Below are 22,076 nucleotides of genomic sequence, written 5' to 3' on the forward strand. Positions count from 1 at the left end.
ATATATATATATATATATATATATATATATATATATATATACTATTATTAATACCATTTTACATGTAATTGGGAAATAAGATATACAGGCACTGGGGTATAGAAATCCACTGGAAAAGTCGAAAGGGATATGGGAGAAAATATGGGAGAGAGCAGATTGGAGGAGGGAGTAGTCCTGTGGGACTACTATTTTGGGGCGGTGGGTAGGAAAAAAACGGGGAGAAAATTTGTAGCTCAATATCCCCCATTAGAATATGAGCTCGCTGAGGGCAAGAACTGTAGACTTTCCTAGGCATATACCCATTAGCACAGTGCTTTGCACACAGTAAGCAATTAATCAACATTTTTTTCCACTCATTTATTCAAATAAATATTTTTACGCACAAAAATAAAAAATTAAGCTTATTTTCTATTGTAAGGATACGACATGTACAAATGCAAGAGGAAGGAAGCAGAAAGAAGTGAGGAACTGTCCAATGCAAAGAGAGTTGAGGAAGTGCATTCCAGACCTAAGGAATCTAGTCACGAAGGCAGGGAAGTAAGAGATCCCACGTGCTATGGAGGAAAGCAATGTGATGGGAACAGAGAGGCTCCCATGAAGGAGGTAACAAGACTGAAAAGGGAGTAGGGGAGGCCAGATTGTAGAAAACTTGCTAGAAAAAAGAGAAGCCCATTCAAGATTTGTGAGTGTGTTTGGGGAGGTAGCAGGGAGGTGGGCAGAGCTACATTTTAGGAATATCCATTTGGCAGCTGTGTGGAGTACTGCAAAAGAAAGACTGGAGGCAAGGAAACCAATTTAGAGGCTAGTACGGTGATCTAGGCAAGTGGTGATGAGGACCAGGAGCAGAACAGAAGGGGGGCGGGGGGCGGTGTGTGTGTGTGTGTGTGTCTGTGTGTGTGTGTGTGCACGCGCGCTGTGCTGGGGGCACAATGGGCAAGGCCTGGAAACTAGTTACATCTAGGGACCAAGGGATAGGAAAGAATCAGGAATGATTCCAAAATTAGGAACCTTGGTAAGAGGAAAGATGTACTGGAGGAGGGACAGGTTTGGGGAAAAACAGAATCATTTTCATTTTGGCCAGGCCTACCCAACAACTCAGAGATGGTTAACAAGTACTCAGTAACACAGGACTGAATGACGACGAGACCTGGAGTCCTGGTGACAGAAGGATAATGATTCTACTGATCAAAATGGGAAACAGAGAGCATCAGTTTGGGGGTTCGGGGCAGATCTCTCTCAGGCCTATTTAGTTTCAGCAAACAGTGGCATAACCAAGTATAGACAGATAATAAGAGAGTGTAAGATCCTAGACCTAGAACTGGAAGGAATCTTAGGCTAACTAGTCCAACTCCCTCATTTTATAGATGAGGACACTGAGTCTCACAAGAGATTAAAGACTTGCTTCCAGCAACTCACGCAGCAAGTGCCCAGAGTCTGGAGGCAGTCTTATTTGCACCAGAGCACACTGCCTCTCTCTATCCGGGGCTAATGGTTTGGGCTGGAGGCATAACTTGGCAGTCATTTGCATAAAGGGCAGCTGAAGCTGTGGATATGAATATGCTGTCTATGGCCAACATGGAGAGAACACAAAAGGTCAAGAATTTAAAACTGAACAACACGCATTTTTAGGAGATGGGAAGAGAAAGAAAGGCCAGAACGAGGGAGAGTGAAGAAGTGAAAATTCAATACCAATGGAAAGGTTAAGGAGAATGAGACTAGAGAAAAGCTGCTTGAGCAGGGGATGTGCTGACCTTCAAGAGTTCAAAGTCAGAAAAATGGGAAGGCCACAGGCCGGCTACAGGGTGTGTTCAAGGAGAAATGGAAGCAGTAAATGTGGAACATTCACTTTTAAAAGTTTGGCAAGCAAGGACGCATGGCTAAAATGCTTGATAAACCGCACAAGATGCTTTTTGTTATAGAAGAATGTTTTTCTTTCAGAAGTTACCTTCACAATTTCCAGAAATTTAACTATTTTGATACTTCTTTGCATAGCTAACGTGTGAAAGACTTTGGACCTACTGATGAAAAGGGAAAGCATCAGACACATACCAACCCCCATCTATTTCTTCTTCTAAGCCCCTCTTTTTTTTGCTTCAACTTTTCCTTCTGGGAAGAAGTAGAAGGAAGGAGGGAGAGAGGGAAGGAAGGGGGAAGATATAAGTGGTTTGGGAGTTGAGACATTTGTGCTTGGAAATGGCTGAAGGATAATTGCTACCTGCAAAATAAAAATAAATAAAAATAAAAAATTAAATAAATTTTAAAAATAAATTAAAATAAAATAAAATAAATTATACATAGCTCCCCTTTGCTTTGCCTTTGCAATGCAGTGAAACTTAAGAATTCAGTTTGAGAGAGGGGTGGGGGATGAGGATAAGAGGGGGACGAGGATGGCAGGAGGAGAGGATTGGGGGGGGGTGATAAGGGGAGGAGGAGGATGGGAGAGCACCTGTTGTAAGAGTAAGTGCAACCAGAACAACAAAGGCTGTTCCTAGAAAACCTCCCCTAGAGATCTGACCATCCACTGACTCTTCACTGATTATCATGTATTCGGATTTGTATCTAAATCTCTGCAGATGGTGCAGTGTGATTTCCTTCTTTCTCTTCATCTTGTTTAATGTCTCTCTCATTGGCCAGAATTACTTTACAGCAACCAAAAGTCTCTATTCATTCTCTCTTCTCTTCCACTCTCTTGGCAGATGTTTCTCTCTGTCTCCCCACCCCTCCCTCTCTAAGAATAAAAATATCCACATTTCTATCCTGCACCACCCAACGTTGCCACATCCCTGGGCAGTGAAGTTCAACTAAGCCACCAAATCCCCCAAACAAAATAGCATGCTTTGAAAAGCCATGGCAGGATTAAGTAATCTGTTTATAACTAGAACTGTTAACTAGCTTTCTCAAAAAAAAAACCAAACACACACCTCTATTATCTTCAAATTTTAGAAGCAGAATTACTAACCTTCTCTTCTGAGGGCAGACAAAAATAAGTTCTAGGGCAGTTTATTTGCCTTACTTAAGATCTTCATGTGGTAGCAATGACAAACATCTGGCCATGATTCCGTCTGGAATTTTGACTATTTCTTCCACGACTGAAAACATTAAATGCTGAATCAGCTCAAAAGAAGCTAAAGGACTCCAAGAGCACTGCTAAAGATTCAGAATTCATCTGTCCTGCTATTTATCCCATATTTAAGCTGGTAAGCCTTTTACAGCCGATCAAATCACCACAAAGGGAGTAGAAAACAGAACAAAAGCTGCTCAGGGGTGGAAGCCCCACCCTTGGCTGAGGAAGTCTGACTTCTAGGAGAGCTGTTATCGCACAGGAAGACTGAACACTTGGAGAACCTACTCCAAACTGCTCCCATGAATGTCTAGGTACAACTTTCTCAATGGTGCTAATATTTAAGAAAATTCAAAATAATGGCTCCCAATAGACACACACCCCAAACGTGTCCATTTGCACTCGGAAGCAAGGAAATAGGTTACAATGTTCTAATCTTCACAATTGTCACCAAATAGCTCTGCATCTTAAAGGAAAGTCTCACCAAAGCCTGATGGTCTGCCTCCAATTTCGGGATAGTGTTGGGTCTCTTTTTCACATCTGACTGTGGCTTCAAACTCAAAGCATTATTAATACATATCTTAAAACCACAGGAAATCGCAACCTGATATACAAGCTTCCAAATTACTTCCTTTATGACTCTGAAAAAATACTTTTCAGATTTGGAGCCAATTTCCTGATTTGAAAACCAAAGAATTCAGTCAAGTGTATATACAAATCAGGCTTTATTAGAGCCAACAACTGGTCCCTGACCACAAAAAGCTAAAAACTGCACCCAGTCATTTCAAATTTCATTTCAGGTCAAGGTAAAATCAAGATACAGTCACAAATCCAGCTTCATTGAACCTTCCAACCTACTTATGTCTCTGGCTTTGTTTTCTTCAGACCATAGGTCAGGTCCCATTAGAATAAATATCCACATAAGAAAAAGTCACCTAACACAACTCTCAACTACCACCAAGTATCATAAATTGATTCTCTTATTCTGTGACCTCACAAAACCCTGGTTAATCATCAGATTCAAGAAACACATGTTTAAAAATTACAAATGGTTAAAAAATCCTGGGTATCTAGATTACTTAGAAATAATATATAGAGGTTTAATAGATGTAACATCAAGAGAAAGTTTTTAATTGCAAATTTTCAAATGAAAGGTATACTTTATTTTTACAGCTTTAAAGTTTTGGTAAATCGCTTCTCCAGAAGTGGTGAAGATGCTACAAAGAGTTGATATTTACACAGCATATTCAGATTTGCAAAGTCTATCACATCCATCTCTCATTTCAACCTTATGATAAAGATGATAGGTTGATACTCAAGTATTACTGTCACCAAAATCACTTTTCCCAGAGTAAATTTCCTAAAGCCCAGGGCCAATCACGTACCCAACTACCAGCATAAAAAATCCAGAGGTGTGGAATGCTGGGCCTGGAGTCAGGAAGACCATCTTCCCGAGTTCAAATCTGGCCTCAGACACTGACTAGCTATGTGACCCTGGGCAAGTCACTTAACCCTGTCTGCCTCAGTTTCCTCATCTGTCACATGAGCCAGAAAAGAAATGGCAAACCACTCCAGTATCTCTGCCAAAAGAATCCCAAATGGGGCCACAAAGAGTCGGACATAACTGAAAACAATTGATCGACAACATGGCAATAAGAGGTTAGGTTAGGTATTTACTAAAAGCAAACCCCAAACCCATCCTCAGTTTACTGAGGCCCACAGATCAAGCAGGAACGGCCCTCGAAGGACATCCAGAGAGGGTAAGGCACTGTACTAGGGTCACAAAGCTAATGTATGCAAGAGGACCAAGCCTGACCTCAGAGATCTGGAGCTAGAAGGGACCTCTGGGTGCATCTAGTCCAATGGCCTCATTTCAAAGACAAAGAAACTGTGGCCAGGTAAAGGTGAAGGACTTGCCCACAGTCACCAAGTGCCTGGCCAAAGGGAGGATGTAAACTAGATCCTCTGCCTGAGAGCCAGGCTCCTTCCATAAACTGTAACAAGGGAACAGGGACCACTTCATCTGGGGCCCTAAGTGCCCCATCAAGAGTAAGCATACAGACACTTGCTCAACTGAATTATTTACTTTTGAAAACTTTTTCAAGCATCTGTCAACATTGCAATTTTATGCACATTTTCTCTTCTCACTGTTTGCTTCTCAGTGAAGACAACAAAGGTGCTCTTTTTAATGTCTGCCAACATATGGAAGGCGCCAGCTAAACAGAGCCCGGGGTGCCAACACACCAAATGTCTGCTGCTTTGTGGAGGGTCACAACAAAACTGGGGCCACTCTGAGGCCTTCTGAGGTCTACAAAGTGCTTTATTACCTAAGCCTTTCACAGTGGTTGGGAACTGGTGTAAATCAAATTCACTAATATTGTCATTTTGATGACACTGATATTTATCAACCACGAATGCTGAATACATCTTCATTTCATTAAATTGGTCATATTTTGTTAAGGAAAAAATTGGGAATTGGGGCAAATTCTTCTTCTTTTAATGATATATGATAACCAACTGTCATCACTATTTGGACACAGACTTTGGCACAGCTTCTCAAGAGCAAACCCTCAAGTGTCCAGAACGACAGAAAAAGCCCCTCTGTTCTGAGGGCAAGGATGGCATGAAGCAGGCTTCTAGCAGAAGTCTGAGAGCTCAGCACTCCACTTTTGGGCACATCCTACCAGGCAAGAGGCAGCCTCTAACTGTCAGCCAGTGGTCTTCCTCCGGCCAGCAAGTAAATCAAGAATAAAGCAAGGGGGCAGGAGGCAGCTGAGTTCAGCAATTTGCAATTGCAGTGTTTTCAAGAAGTAAAATGTGGGTAATTTAGCTCTCTTTCTAGCAAATCATCAAAGACCTAACTTGGTTAGATGAAATTCCTGAGTTTCTGCCAAACTTTGCCATTTATATGAAAAAACTCAATTATCTTGAAGTTTGATGAACGGAGTTGATAAATCCTCAAGTCCAATAAGGTCTCTAAGTATTTGGAAATCTGCACAGAAACCCCACCTGCAGAGGCGCCACTCCAGCCCAGATAAGCCACAGCACAAGCCAAGGGAGTCTCTCTGGAGAGTTCTAGATTGCTTATGATCTAGATATCCCACACCTGGGCTTTTTTTCCTCTTCCTACTAAGAGTTTGCATTAATTAGAGGTGAACAAGAGAAGAAAAACCAGATTAACCTGCAAGTAAGCTTAAGGTCACATAATAAAAAATGAAATCAGGAACGTTACCTCATCTGCTAGAATACAAAATGAACACACTGAAAAAAGGGGACTCTGAACAAACTTTGGAGCTGCAGAACCCACAAAATGACACAGAGAAGCTAACCTTCCACTGAGGACAGCTCGGCAGGCTGGCAGGAAGCAGCCAGTGCAGTGCTCTGGGAGCCAAGCCCAGCCCCACGCCCTGCCCCATGCCCTGCGGGTCTGACCAGCTGCCGGGCAGGAGGGACTCCAGATCAGCAGCAGCTGTGGCCATTTCCAGATTTATCAACACATAGATGCAAAGGACAAAGTGAGAGGTCAGTGCAGTGTGGACTTTGGGACCCAGTAAGTGGGAGTGCGTGGCTTTTGCCCCTGGGGCAAGAAGCCGCTGAGACGCCAGCACAACTAGCCAGCTCCACGTGGCAGCTTCAGCTCCTGGCCTGCAGAGTGTAGGGGGACCAAGCACCAGTCTGAGGAGTAATCGCTTTTGCTTTTAACCTGCTTGGATCTGGATTGCAGTCTAGGGTGGAGGTTTTGGGGTATGTGTCCAGCTTGCCAGAGCATGTTGAGACCCCAGAGAGGGCACCCATCTAATACCTCCGGCAGCTGAGAAAACCCCAGTGTTTGGGACAAAAGCTCCCCTGTCTGGTGGCAGAGTCCTGCTGTGGCAAAAAGCCTAGGGGTCAAGTGACTGAGGGGCAACATGACCAGGCAAAGGAAACAAAGCAGACAGAAGATTCCAACATTAGACTCCTATTTTGGGGACAAAAAGGAGCAAAGCATGGAAGAGGAGGAAGACAGTGAAGTCAGAACTCCTGCACCAAAAGCTTCAAAGGAAAATACAAGCTGGTTACAGGCCATAGAGGACCTTAAGAAACAGATAAAGAAAAGTGGAGGAAAAACTGGGAAGAGAAATGAGAACAATGCAAGAAAATTATGAAATGAGAGTCAACAGCCTGACTGAAGAAAATAATACCTTAAAAAACAGACTGACTCAAATGTCAAAGGAGGCTCAAAAAGGCAATGAGGAGAAGAATGCCTTAAAAAGCCAAATTTGCCAGATGGAAAAAGAATCTCAAAAGCTTAACGAGCAGAATCATTGCTTCAGAATTAGATTGAAGCAAATGGAAGCTAATGACTTTATGAGAAATCAAGATGCTGTTAAACAGATCCAAACAAATGAAAGAATAGAAGGCAATGTGAAATATCTCATGGGAAAAACCACTGACCTGGAAAACAGATCCAGGAGAGATAATTTAAAAATTATTGGACTACCTGAAAGCCATGACCAAAGTAAGAACCTAGAAATCATCCTCCAGGAAGTTCTCAAAGAAAACTGCCCTGATGTTTTAGTACCAGAGGGCAAAACAGAGGTTGAAAGAATCCACTGATCACCTCTTGAAAAAGATCCCAAAAAGAAAACTCCTAGGAATATTATAGCCAGGTTCCGGAATTTCCAGATTAAGGAGAGAATATTACAAGCATCCAGGAAGAAACAACTTGAACATTGTGGAAACACAATCAGGATAACCCAGGATCTGGCAGCTTCTATCCTGAGGGATCGAAGGGCTTGGAATATGATATTCCGGAGGTCAAAGGAGCTGGGATTAAAACCAAGAGTCGCCTACCCAGCAAAACTGAGTATCATGTTTCAGGGGAAAATATGGTCATTCAGTGGAATAGAGGACTTTCAAGCATTCTTGATGAAAAAAACCTGAGTTGAACAGAAAATTTGACATTCAGATACAAGAAGCAAGAGAAGCATGAGAAGGTAAACAGGGAAAAGAAATCATAAGGAACTTATCAAAGTTGAACTATTAACATTCCTACATGGAAAAACAATTGTAACTTATGAAACTTTTCTCAGTAGTTAAAGGGATTAGAAATATATATATATATGAGGGTATATGGGCATATGAATATATATGTGAATGTGTGTATATATGTTTCCTGGTATACATAGATAGAGGGCACAGGACCAATTTAATAGGAAGGGATGATACTTAAAAGATGAAATTAAGAGGTGAGAGAGGAATGTAACAAGAGGAGATGGGGAGAGACAGAATGGGGTAAACTATCTCATATAGAAGAGGCAAGGGAAAATGGTTACAATGGAGGGGAAGAATAGGAAGGCAAAAGGGAATGGGTCAACCTTATTCCCACTGAATTTGGCTTGAGGAGGGAATGAAATACACACTAAATAGGGTATCTCACCCTCTAGGAGAGTAGGGGGGGAGGGGATCAGAGGGGGGGTGATGGAAGGGAGGGCAGGCTGAGGGGGAGGGAAGTTGGAAGCACCCACTTTTGAAAAGGGATGGGATCAAAGTAGAGAATAGAACAAGTGGGAGGTGGGATAGGAGGGAGGGAAATATAGTCAGTCTTTTACAATATATCTACTATTTATTGTTTTCCATTAGCCACACATGTACAACCTATACTGAACTGCTTATCTTCCCAGTAAGGGTGGGTGACAAGGGAGGAAGGGAATGAATCTGGAATTCAAAGTTTTAAAATCAAATATTCAAATATATATATACTATCATTAATACCATTTTACATGTAATTGGGAAATAAGATGTACAGGCACTGGGGTATAGAGATCCACTGGTAAAGTCGAAAGGGCTGTGGGAGAAAATATGGGAGAGAACAGATTGGAGGAGGGGATATCCTGTGGGACTACTATTTTGGGGCGGTGGGTAGGAAAAAAACGGGGAGAAAATTTGTAACTCAAAATCTGGCAAAAATGAATGATGTAAATCAGAAGTTAATAAAGCATTTGAAAAAAAAAAAACGAACATACTAACTGTAGCGTGGTGCTTAAGGTCACCAAGATCTCGAGTCAGAAGGGCCCACACACACCAGCCAGTCCAACCTCCTCCCTTTCAGAAGAAGAAACTTCAGCCCAGGGAAGAGAAGGAACTTGCCCCTGGGCACCCCGTGCCATCATCTGAACCCAGCTTTTGTGACTTTCAATTCCAGGCTTTTTGTCAGGACTGTCTGGATGTGGGCAAAAGCAGCTCTGGGGATGCAAGGTGACCAGGAGCCTACTTCAGACAGAGCCAGCAGGGGCTCCCAGTGTCCTGTACAAGGAGCTTTGAGTCTACCACCCTGAGCACTGCACCCAGTGCTATATAACCCCCATTTCATAGATCTGTCCCACAGCTCCCCAGGGCCAGAAGCAGGCCTTGAACCCTGATCTTTCTGCCAGCATCCAATCCACTCCCATTACTTTGGGTCTCTCAAAGCATCTGGAAGTCAGCAAGCAGCCCCCCTTCAAAAGGCTCCGTGCCAGCTGTTTAAAAGGGGATGGCCTGTTCTCAGTGCCCTTTTCCTTTTTCCTCAAATGCTCACAGCTCCCCGATGTAAGACAGTTGCCTGCTAATCCCAATTACCTTTATAACAGCAGAATGAGGCTTGATTATCAGTTCAAATCCCTTTTCCCAGCATAAAAGAACACATCTCCAGCCTTTGCTCTAACAGCTCTGAAGCTGGTCAAAGGCAAGCAGGTCTTTCAAGGACTCAACTCGATCCACGAAATGAATTCAAGGGAAAAGCCTCAAGAGCCCATTCTAAGTGTCCCTTCTCCTGAGGCGACATCCCAGACATCCCTGAGGGAATAGCAGCAGCACATTCTAGGGCCATTTCTACTCTTCCGAGTCCCTCCTACAGTCCAATCAGCCCTTCTCTTTACTCTTCCAGAAAAGCTCCTGGAGATAGAAATTTCTTCAGAATCCATTCATGTCCCTGTTCATCTGTCCCTATGATCAAAAACACCTCAGCATGACCTCCTAAAAGCCATTTTAAAAACTTGAGAAAAAGAACAGAACCCTCATTCTCATTCAGCTGTGACAGCATTCAACAAATAAGAATAATGTCCTTTTTCTAACCCTCTGGGATCTATAATCATCTCTTATGATGGAGAGAGTGGTAAAAACCTTCCAAAGCTAGCTAGCTGACCCCATCCCCAGAGGAGCACCCAGAGGCCACTGATTCACTAGCACAATTCTATCCATAGTTCTATACCATTCTGATGGCATATGATCAAAGTTATGCAAAAGAATTGGAAAAACAGAGAAGAGAGTAGACAAGAAGCTTCTAGGTTTATTCTCCCAGATTTAGAAGGTCATCTGCTTCCAGGCATTTTCACGTCTGTATCACCAAATACTCTTCCCATTCAACAATACCAACAAAGCCTACAAAGTCCTAAGCAAGTAGAAAAGCAGCACCCCCTCACTGCCAACACCCACCCCCCAGTCACTCTCACCTCCACATGGAGAATCTCAATGGCGTTGTCCAGCAACTTGACTTTGATAGCAAGGTCTTTCTCTTGCAGTTTGGCAGATGTCTTCACCATGGCTGAGGACAGGTTTTGCCCTGGTTCCAGAGTGCTGACCCCAGTGTGATTCAGGCCCCCCAGTCGGCTTCCTGGAGTCTCCAAGACTCTATAAGTTCCTTCAATTTCCCCCATGATTCAACAGCAAGGAGTACAGAAATCACTAAAAGAAAGGGGGGAGGGGAGAAAACACCAAAATGCCTAATTACTATGAGGACCAAATATCAAGATATTCAAATTACACTAGAATATCATATGTATTTTCATTACATCCAGTGCTCGCTCTGTCTCCCTCCTTGCACCAAAATGATGAGTCCATGCTATATTCCTCTCCAGCTCCAATCTCTCCCCTCCCCAGTACCTCATAAACTCCTTAAGGGCAGGAACTGGGTTGTTACTCCCTCTGTATTCTCAGTGCATAGCATGGCACTTTAAAAATTGTTTGTCACGGTCCAACTGTGGTAGAGAACAACCTGAAACTTTGCCCAAAGGACTATAAAACTGTGCATACCCTTTGACCTAGCCATACCACACTACAGTGATCAAAAAGATCAAAGTAAAGGGAAAAGCTCTTACATGGACAAAAAATACTTATAGCAGCTCTTTTTGTGGTGGCAAAGTATCAGAAATTGAAGGGATGCTCATCAGGTGGCAAACAACTGAACAAGCTGTGGTATACGAATGTATTTATTGTACTATACAAGACAAGGATGGGTTCAGAAAAACGTGAAAAGATTGATGTGAACTGATGTAAAAAGAAATGAGCAGAACCAGGAGAACACTGTACAGTCATAGCAATATTGTAAAGATAATCAACTGTCAAAGTCTCAGCTACTCTGATCAATACAATGATCTACAACTGTTCCAGAGGAAAAATGCCATCCACTTCCAGAGAGAGAATTGATGACCTCTTGAGTGTAAAGTGAAGCATATTTTCCCCCTTTTCTTCAATTTTCTTTCCCTTCTCCTTTTTATTTGTTTTGTAACCTAACATGGAAATATGTTTTGCAGAACTTCATATGTATAATGAGTATTACATTACTGGCCTTTTCAATAGGTAGAGTATACTGGAGAGAGGGAGAGAATTTTGAATTCAAAATTTAAAAATGAATATTAAAAAAAATCAAATTGAGGGGGTGGCTAGGTGGCACAGTTAATAGAGCACCAATCCTGGAGTCAGGAGGACCTGAGTTCAAATCCGGTCTCAGACACTTGACACACTTACTAGCCATGTGACCTAGGGCAAGTCACTTAACCCCAATTGCCCTGCCTTCCCCCCTCCAAAAAAAAAAGCAAACTGAGAAGTACCCAAAGTCATAAGTATAGTATATTTAAGTAACCATCTCTAAGAAGTTCATTTGTCAAAGACACATTGTGTGTATACATACATATCTCTACTGAAAATAAGTGGTATGTGACTGTTATGCAAAACAAGGTTTGTTGTGATTATAAATGCATGTGAAGCTTATGAAGCATTTTGGGGAAATCTGCTCTTGTAAAGAATACCAAAGGGAAAACAGATACACCAACATGAACGAATAACCCTATTTTTATAGTGCACATATTTTAGCTTGTCTTCTTTAAACAGACCCACAACATCCACGTCTGTCAACCTTAAAATGCCCCCAGTGTTATGTTTTGCCCTGTTCTAGGTGACATAAATCTGAAAGTGGATTCCCCTCCTTGCCAAAGGGGAGGAGGCACATACATTTGCGTATACATGCGTACATACACACACATATACCATCCCCACCCCCAACCTTAACTGGGTTGATGATGCCAAGTCAGAAGCATTTACAAAAATACTTCCCATCTGTAGGCTGACTACCAGGAAGAGAATGCTATTCAAAGTAGGAAGAATAATTCTACCAGATGCCAAGAAAAGGGAAATAACTGACCTGATGTTCTCTGCACCAAATTATGTAATTAAAGTCATGGAGAGGGATGGCCTCTCCCAGCCTCAATTATTCCAGTTAAGTTTTTCAATGGGATGGTGTAATGGAAATGCAAATTTAAAGATCTTCCCTGCCCCTAGGCTAAAGTGCACCTGGAGCCTGGGGTGGGAGGCTTGTTTTTCAGTAGATACTTCTTGATTGGCCAGTGGGTCCAGAAGGTTGTTACATTCTCTGAGCCAGGAGAAAGCTATATAAGCCCTGATGTGAGGCTTTGTTTTGGGGCTCACTTTGAGAAGTGTTCTGTGATTTTAATTGGAGTATGGGGTTCCCGGCCCCCCCCCCCCCCCGGCTTTGAAAAACCCAGATGTGGAAATCCAGATGTTGACTGGGTATGGATGTAATGGTTGGACAGTTTGGAAATCTGTCTACTTGATCTGTTTCTGTCTTGATAATTCTGTATACTTTGAAGTTCGGGGTGCTGACCTTTTCCCCTGAACAAGGTAAACGATATATGTCTGACTGATTAAAGTAAGCTTGTTAACCCATTTTGAGTTGCTTTCCTTTAACAAAGCAGATCCAAGAACCTGTATTGGTAGCAAACCCTGAAGACGCTTGGGGTGCTTGCTGCTACAGATGGTCAGATGATTCTGTTCACTTAGGCATCTGGATTACACCTCTGGTCATGGGGCTCCTAATAACCACCGGACACAGCTCTTTCACTGAGTCTCAAGCACCTTCCAAAGCAGATAACCTCTCAGCAGTCCTCACTAGCTTCTTTAATACCATTATACTCTTGATGAAACACAGATTTTAGCTTTTCATCTAGACTCGATTTTTACTCCAACCCTTAACTTGGATCTCATGTCATACTCATTCAATAAACAAATCCTTATAAAAGGCTATGCCTGGTGCTGGAGACACAAAGACTAAAATAAAACAATCCCTGCCCTTGAGGGGCTTATACTCTATGGGAGAAACAAGTAGAGAGCAGAAGTAAATATCAACTAAAACAGGGTGATTGGGGAGGGGAAGGGCAGCTGGGCCATGTACCTTGCACCATGCAAGCACCCAGAAGATGCTTCCTACTGACTGACTAGACAGTCTCAGTACTGAGCAGTAGGTACTCAATATACATCTGGGCATGCTACAGCAGAAAGACACGTTTCCAAACAGCTTTCATGTTCAAAGAATTCAGAAATACAGCCCCCGGAAGGCAGACATTTACAAAGAAAAGCTCTGCCTTGAGCCCCTGTATGCTCTCTCTGAATGAGTTGTTAGGTAATGCATCCCTGTCAATAGAAGCTCCCAGTCATTCATCAGGATGCATTAAGCTCTTCGGGTGACAGAACTGAGCGGGACAGTGATAGATAAAGCTCCCTGAAGGGCCCTCAGCAGAACAGGGGAAGTAAACTTGCCACACAAGGATCTGTCTACCTGGGAGCTAACCTTTTCTGAGGCAGAAGTGAGAGAGGCCGTGTGGTGTGGGGCAAGAGAGCCTGTCCACAAGAGAGTCAGGACAGCCCAGTTTGCAGCCTTTCAAATGTTTACTGTGAGCCATATGCTAAGCACTGGGAATACGAGGAAATGCAAAAGACAATCCTTGCTCTCAAGAAACCCAGGCCTTTCTCCCAAGCTCGGTGCCCGGTTCTGCTGCTTAAGTCGCATCCCTGAAACAAGATGGTGAAGGTCGGAGTCAACGGATTTGGCCGTACTGGGTGCCTCGTGAGCAAGGCTGCATTCACCTCAGCTGGAGTAGACACGGCGGCCATCATGACCCCTTCATTGACCTCCACTACATGGTTTATATGTTTCAATATGATTCCACTCATGGCAAATTCAAGAGCACTGTCACGGCTGAGAATGGGAAGCTGGTGATCAATGGAAAAGCCATTACCATCTTCCAGGAACGGGATCTCACAGATATTAAATGGAGCCGAGTATGTTGTAGAGTCCACTGGAGTCTTTACCACCATGGAAAAGGCTGGGCTCACTTGAAGGGTGGAGCCAGGAGGGTCATCATCTCTGCCCCTTCTGCTGATGCCCCAATGTTCGTCATGGAAGTGAACCATGAGAAATATGATAATTCCCTTAAGATTGTCAGTAATGCTTTCTGCACTACCAATTGCCTCTCCCCCTTGGCCAAGGTCATTCATGACAACTTTAGCATTGAGGAAGGACTCATGACTACAGTCTATGCCATTACTGCTACCCAGAAGACAGTAGATGGCCCCTCTGGAAAGCTGTGTCATGATGGGCGTGGTGCTGCCCAAAACATCATCCCTGCTTCCACTGGTGCTGCTAAGGCTGCAAACAAGGTCATCCCTGAACTTAATGGGAAGCTTACAGGCATGGCCTTCCATGTTCCTACTGCCAGTGTATCTGCTGTGGATCTAACCTGCCATCTGGAATAATCTGCCAAATATGATGATATCAAGAAAGTGGTGAAGCAAGCATCAGAGGGACCCTTGAAGGGCATCTCGGGCTACACAGAGGACCAGGTTGTATCCTGTGACTTCAGCAGCCACACTCACTCTTCTGCCTTTGACGCTGGCGCTGGTATTGCCCTCAATGACCATTCTGTCAAGCTCATTTCCTGGGATGACAATGAGTATGATTATAGCAACCGTGTAGCAGACCTCATGGTCTACATGGCCTCCAAGGAGTAAAGTGGAAAGCCATGGATCTTCATCCCCAGCCCAAAAGTGGAGATCCATCACTGGGGAGCTCACATTCCTAACCTGTGTTCCTATACTAGGGATCCCATGTCCCATTCACATTCTTGCTCCAAGGCACGCCTGTAGTAGGGGGAAGAAGCCTAGAGTCCTGCTAAGGTGCAAACAATTATATACAAACAAGTTATGTCTGAGATAAACCAGGAATAATCAAATGAGGGAGGACACCAAATGAAAGGGGATCAAGAAAAGCTCCCTGGTGAAGGTGGGATTTTAGCTTGGGAGTTCAAGGAAGCCAAAGAGGGCAAGAGGCAGAGATGAGGAGGGAAAGTATTCCAGGCACAAGGTGGGGGGGAAAAGCCTAGAGCCCAGAGATGGAGGGTCTTGTTCTCTGTCACTGAGCCAACACAGGGATAGATGAGGATGCTTTAAAGAAAGGATTATTTAGGAAATATGCTATACTTTTTTCTCATTAGCCCCATCAACTAAGCTAACAAACTTTACTTTCAAAGCATATTGTAAACTGAAGCCAAACTGTCTATAGTTTCCCACTCCTTTCTAAAAGGCAAAATTCAATCCAAGTGAGTGTCATCTAACCCTGAGGTTCTTAATCTGGGGTTTACGAATTTGGTTTTTAATAGTCTAGTGAATGTATTTCAATAGGAATGGTTCCCTTTGTAATCCTACATATTTTACTTCATTCTGAGAAGGGACTCTGGGCTTCACCAGCCCACTGGTCAAGGGGTCCAAAAGGAAAAGGGGAAGAACACTGTTCTCCAGCCAGAAACACTCTGGGAAAAAGCAACTCTGGCGCTCTTCCATTTCCAAGATGATGACCCATATAAATGACTGGGATGCAGGTTCTCATCTTCACCATCTTCCTAAGCTGCTGTTTCTGGAGCACTTTCAGGTATACTAAACCCTTTCCCCATAACCACCCTGGAGAGTTAGCACAGTCCCATTCTGTAGATGAGAATCCTCAAGTTCAGAGAGGATATAAGACTTGCCCAGGGTCACATGGCTAGTCCATGTCAGAATGAGGCCACTACCCATTCCATACGATCATGCACTGAACCAGCGAATGGCTCTGCTATATCCTGTGAAACAGAGTTTGCTTTCTGATACCATCCAGTAATTATTTAGCAGAAATTTTCACTTCAGCTTTAAGATAAGAAGAGCTACAAAAATAAATACCTAAGGAAATGAGCAGAAAGAGAAAACATACCCTGGAGCCTTAAATGGTAGCACATTAAAAAAAGCCTGTGAGCACATAAGCTGGAGAAGCTGGCTTAGATGCTCCCTATAAAAATGGGGGCAGTTACCAGTTTGCTGCACTTTACAGTTTACAATTTTAAAAATTAAAATTAAAAAAAAAAAACACTGGGTAGTATGGAGTGTGGTGAAGCCAGAGTCCTGCCTCAGGACCAGGTCTTTCCAATGATAGCCCCCACTGGCAAAACTGCACTGAAGAAGGCAGGCCCTAATAGCCTTCCAAAAGGTGATCAAAAGAGAAATCAGGAGCTTCTGGGTCCTAAATGATGCCTCTGTAGGAAGCAATCGTGTAACTAACACAGAAAGCAAAAATGTAGAGCCGAAAATGGAAATAGAGTAACCTAAGTTTTTAATCAGACTTAATCAAATCAAACATGTTACAGGCTTCATTACATGGTATTTCAGGTCTCTCCCCACCCTTGTTGATTTATGCTGCTCCTATCAAATTCAGGGAGTATTTAGACTACAAGGCAACACCTTCATTCTTATCACAGATTTCTTGTTAAGACTTTTTTTTTTTTGCTTTTTGGAGGGCAAATGGCATTAAGTGACTTGCCCAACATCACATGGCTAGTTTTTGTGTTAAGTGTCTGAGGCCAGATTTGAACTCAGGTCCTCCTGACTCCAGGGCCGGTACTCTATTCACTGTGCCACCTAGCCGCCCCCTGAACATTTCTTGAAGATATACGTGTAGCTGACATTCCTACAATCGTCAAACCTCAAATGTGAACATCCCACCAACCCTGGGATACAGGCACCATCAGTGTTACTGTTCCAATCCACAGATGAGGAGAGGACAGAAGATAGAGATTTAGTGACTTGTCCAATTATCATTCAGCTGAGTAAAGGGCTGGAGGGGTCGAATACAGATCTCTCCCCAACTACTCATTTCTGTTCTCTATCCACTATACCACAAGGTGGTGATGAAGACAACAATTACCAATAACTTCATGAATACACATTTTCAGAAATATACTCTACATTAGTTTTGGAGAATAGTTACAAAATCTTTCATTCTGTGCTTCTCTGGGAGAGAGGTGCCCCTTACCAGGCCTGCCTCTTTCCTGCCACTCGAAGAGTCCCTGTCCCACTGCAGAAGGTGCTTGGCTGGTGTCTCCTGTCTACCCTCCTGGTGACAAGAGTCACTCATCAGCATCTTGTATCTACAGCCTACATCCTTGTGTATAACATTCCTAAACCTAAGTAGTGTCTAGGCACCAAAACGGCAAAGCAGTTTGTACCAAAGGAAAGATACAGGGTGAAAAACCACCAGACAGCATGAGGCAAGGGAAGAGAGACACATGAGCAGCAGCTGACCCAGTAACCAGTGCAGGGGCAGTCACAGGAGGAAAAAAGAGCCCAAAATAAGTGAAGCCAACCAGATATTTAAGTGCTCAACAACATGAGTTTGGAATTGGATCAGAACTTGATTCTTTCCTTGCCCTGGGAAGGGCAGGCCTCTCCTGGGCCTCAGTTTTCTCCTCTGTAAAATGAGGGGGCTGGATTCAATGACCTGTAAGATTTCTTAAAGCTCCAACTCTACTCACTCTCTCCTTATATGATCCACACCAAAGCAGGATTAATGCTCCAAGGGCAAGCTGGCCTGTGGCTGAGAAGGGAAGGCCAAGCAGCTCCCCTTCTTCAGGTTATCCCATAGAAGAACATTTTCATTCAAACCAAGAGGAATGGTTTCAAAAAGGATCTGGAGACGTAAAAGCACCACCTGAACCGCCTGAAAAAAACTGGAGCAGGGAAGGATGAGGCACAGAGTAAGAGGAAGAAGGAAGAGATAGCCCATGCTTCTGAGTAGAGCCCCAACAAGAAGGAAGCTGAGGCCTCTAAGGAAGGAACAGCTGCTTGTCCTCAGAGGAAAGACGGTAAGACCATTCAGGCCAAGTCCGAGGAAGGCTACTGGGATACCCTGGTGACAAGCTTCCCAAGGCTGCTAACACCTGCTAACTTAGACCCTCTTCTGATGAATCACACGGACAAGAATGACAGAACAGGCCAGCAAGAATCTAAAACAACCATTGCTGTACAACTTGAACAAGAAACTCTTCCAAAGAGAAAAGCAAACTTGGGAAGGGAATGGCCATTGGAGATAAAAATGGTGCCAGAAAACAAGGTTTGGATTTCTAAAACATGGTGTAAAATGTAAATCGAATGGGGCAGCTAGATGGCGCAGTGAATAGACCACAGGCCCTGGAATCAGGAGGACCTGAGTTCAAAGCCGGCCTCAGACACTTAACACAAAAACTAGCCATCTGACCTTGGGCAAGTCACTTAGCCCCAACTGCCCTCCAAAAAGCAAAAAAAAAAAAAAAAAAAAAAAAAAAGTAAATCAAAGAAATTTGGGATTAATGATTTAATATCAATTTGCAAAGTCTCTAACCACAACAATCAACACACATACACTCCCAACTATGAGATTTGCAAAGTGCTTTACATATATAATTTCACTTAATACTACCACAACCCTGTGAGAAAGAAAATAAGTCTACTACCCTCATTTTACAAATAAGGAAACTGAGGCATGGAGAGATAAAGTGATTTGTCCAAGTTCACATAGCTAAGGGAGGATTCAAAATCAGTTCTTATTGATTCCAAATCTAATACTCTATCTACTCTGCCACTTGGTTATCTAGCTCTAGAGTATACAACCAGTGTTGCTCAACATTTTTAATCAATTAATGGGACAAGGACATAGATGGCAAGCTTATTAAATTTTCAACTCACAAAAAATCACACTGTATGACTGAGGCAATAAAAAATTGAACCAAATCAAAAAAGACAAAAAACTAAAAAGGGGGGAAAATATATACTTGGCTTCACCTAACTGGCAGAGCCAGTAGAGCTGGGCCTGGAATCAGGCAGATCTGAGTTCAAATCTAGCCTCAGGCACTTACCAGCTGTCTGATCCCAGGCAAGTCATTCAATCTGTTTGCCTCAACTGTAAAACAGGGATAATAACAGTACCTGCCTCACAAGGTTGTTGTGAGAATCAAATGAATATCTGTAAAGTTCTTAGCACACAGTGTCTCATATACAGCAGGTGCTTTATAAATGTCTATTCCCTTCCCCCCTTTTCCCAATTTTATCAATACAAGATGGTGGCCTGCCTAGTCGGGGAGTGGGTGTAAATGGCCAGCAGGCTCCTAGTGTGTCAGTAATGTGCTGCAGTAGCCTAGAAATCCAACATGAGCTTGGCCTACTACATACAGCTGAGAGGTTTACTGTCTACAAGAAGTGAGGACACAGCCTTGCTATGTGCCCTCCAGGTTAGATCACATCTGAATTTCCGTGTTCAGGGCCTTGAGCCAAGCGTAGATTGGCCAAAAGGACTGAGGATGTATGTCGTGAAGGAGAGCTGTCATGTGGAGCTTGGCCTTGGAGGGCAGATTCAAGAGCAGTCCGGGCCTGGGGGAAGGTCGGGGGGCCTGGTGACAGGTCTCCAGACAGGGAGTTTTGTTCCAGTATGGGCTGGGAAGATCTGGAGATTATGTCACACTGTAACCATGGTGAGGGTGAAGCCTTTGTGACCACCATAGGGCCACCCTGGCCTCTTCCCACCCTCCCCTACCCCCTTGGTCCTTCTCAGTTCATTTGAGTTAATTTAACAAACACCTACCATGTGCAAGGCATTGCACTGGGGACTTGTCTTCAAGCAAAGGCTGGCTGTTCACTCGTCAGGTGGACCTGCTGCTTCCGGGAGGAGGCACCAGAAGGCCTCTGACGTCCCTTCCAGCTCTGAGATTCTGTGATTAAATAATTGATTCACACATTTTATGGGCATTTCTCACGTGCAACGCACTCTGCTTGGCGACACAGGAGACACAAAAGTGCCTCCTAGAATCTCTCACTAAGACATCAGAGTCATTTGGTCCAACACCCCTGAGCCCAGCGACCCGATGGTGTCTCTCCAGTACATCCCCCAGAGCTCGATGCCCCTCACTCTGCCTGCCTTCTTAAAGTACCCATGTGCTTGAAACAAAACGTGCACAACTACATTTCTCTTGACCATTTCCCCCCCTTTTATTTTTCTTTCAATAACATCTTCAGTTCTGGGTTTGTTCTGGTCTGTTTTCATCACTGCTTCTCTCTGGGAAGGCAGGGAGGTAGTGAAGGACGTACAGGACTTATTTTACGGCCCTCTGCCACCTGGGGAGAGCTGTGTGGGGGCTTCCCCGGCGGGGCCCCCGGTGACCACATGGAAGGCAGCACTTTGTCCCTGCCTTTGCCGAGACCCTTCCCCAAAGCCACCAGGCAAACGCTCGGAGGCCGCAGAGCGCGGCCGGACACCTGGCTACCCTCCCTCCCCGGTGGATCTTCAGTAAAACCGGCTTTTACAGAGTAACCGCTTAAACACAGAAGTGCGGCAGTGAAACCAGGATCGAGAGCTAGCAGGTACTGGCCCGCAAGCTCCAAGGAGCCCGCCGCTGTCCTCAGCACGCGTGTCTGAAGCCACGCGGGTCCGTGCCACGGTCAGCCCAGCACCCACCCCATCCTGAAGCCGCTGCGGGCTCCGGGAAGGGGGCCCCGGCTTATCTGGGGAGTGGGGGCCTGGGAGAAACCAGCAGCGGGAGCGGGGTGAGGGCTCCGGGGCGGGGACGCCCCCCCCCCCAAGTCCGGCCAGCCAGGGCCCGCGGGGCCTCAGTTTCCCCATCTGTGTCTTAAGGGAGAAAGACAAGGTGCCACGGAGGAGCGCGGTGTTGGGAAGCCGAGGCTCGGGATTCAAGCCCTATTTCTCGGGATTCAGCCCCACCAAGGCTGGACTGGAGGGGCTCGGGGAGGCCTGCGGGCTGGGGGGCCTCGGCTCGGCCCGCCCGCGGTCACGGCAGGGGATGCCCGGCGGTGGCTCCAGGAGGGGCCGGGGAGGAGGGGCAGGAGGTGCGGGAGCGCGCAAGCGCAGTCCTCCCCCGCCCGCGCGCTCGCGGCCCCTCCCCTCCCCCATCGCCACGGCTCGGCCCGTCCCGAGCCCGCCCCCCCCCCCCCCCCGCGCCCCTACTCAGCCCCAGGCGACCCGTTCCTGCCCCGGCCCGGCGCTCCGTTCGCTGTCCGCTCACCCTGCCGAGCGTCCCACTCCCCGCACGACCGCCGCCGCCGCCCTGCTCCCTCACGGCCGCCACCGCCTCCGGGGCGTCCCAGTTCCCAACTGCCAACTGGCCCCTCGCGGGCGCCGCACGGCTAGGCGCGCGCCCGGCCCCGCCCCCTCCCCCGCGGACCGCCCTCCGATTGGCCCTCGTGAACGCAGGGCGGGGACTCGCCGGGAGCCCTGCCAGGAAAGAGGAGCTCGGCCTCTGATTGGTGAACTCCACGGAGAGAGGCGGGGCCAGGCCGCGGTCCGCGGCTCGTTGCCCGGAGCCCGGAGGCGTCTTGGGAGTGGGGCGGGCGGGGGGAGCCTGCTTCCTTGGCTCTTGGAGCTGGGGGCGGGGGAGGCCAGGGGATTCGGAGCCTGAGCCGGGGAGAGGGAAGAGAGGAGCCGCAGCTATGCGAGAGGAGAGCACGGCGCCACCTGCCCCAGCCCGGGACTTGGAAGCAGAGCCCGAGCGCACCTGCCCCTCCGACCCCAGGGCTGCTTGAGGCGGCCAAACCACGGGAACGGGTCCGAGGGCAGCGGGGGGCGCGGGAGGCGTCCCGC

General features: G+C 45.5%; 1 protein-coding gene across 8 annotated transcripts in view; it reads right to left on the reverse strand.

The window, feature by feature from the left end:
- The window catches only part of FARP2 (FERM, ARH/RhoGEF and pleckstrin domain protein 2), a 112,695-nt gene that overhangs the window by 90,085 nt on the left and 534 nt on the right, over positions 1 to 22,076 (reverse strand). For 2 of the 8 annotated variants that reach the window (XM_069083367.1, XM_069083360.1), the window contains exons 1-3: positions 21,502 to 21,630; positions 20,067 to 20,193; positions 10,531 to 10,762 (exon numbers count right to left, since the gene is read on the reverse strand). In XM_069083367.1, the coding sequence (XP_068939468.1) occupies positions 10,531 to 10,734 (204 nt within the window). In that variant the 5' untranslated portion in view covers positions 10,735 to 10,762; positions 20,067 to 20,193; positions 21,502 to 21,630. Of the gene's footprint in view, positions 1 to 2,959; positions 3,298 to 10,530; positions 10,763 to 20,066; positions 20,194 to 21,501; positions 21,631 to 22,076 lie in introns of those variants that run through there. The other 6 variants (XM_069083362.1, XM_069083361.1, XM_069083363.1 and 3 more) reach the window with 4 other exon arrangements.

The sequence above is a fragment of the Petaurus breviceps genome, unplaced genomic scaffold, assembly GCF_028583685.1.
Source record: "Petaurus breviceps papuanus isolate PSGF00001 unplaced genomic scaffold, PetGlider_PUasm1.0 173, whole genome shotgun sequence".
NCBI classification, from domain to species: Eukaryota; Metazoa; Chordata; class Mammalia; order Diprotodontia; family Petauridae; genus Petaurus; species Petaurus breviceps.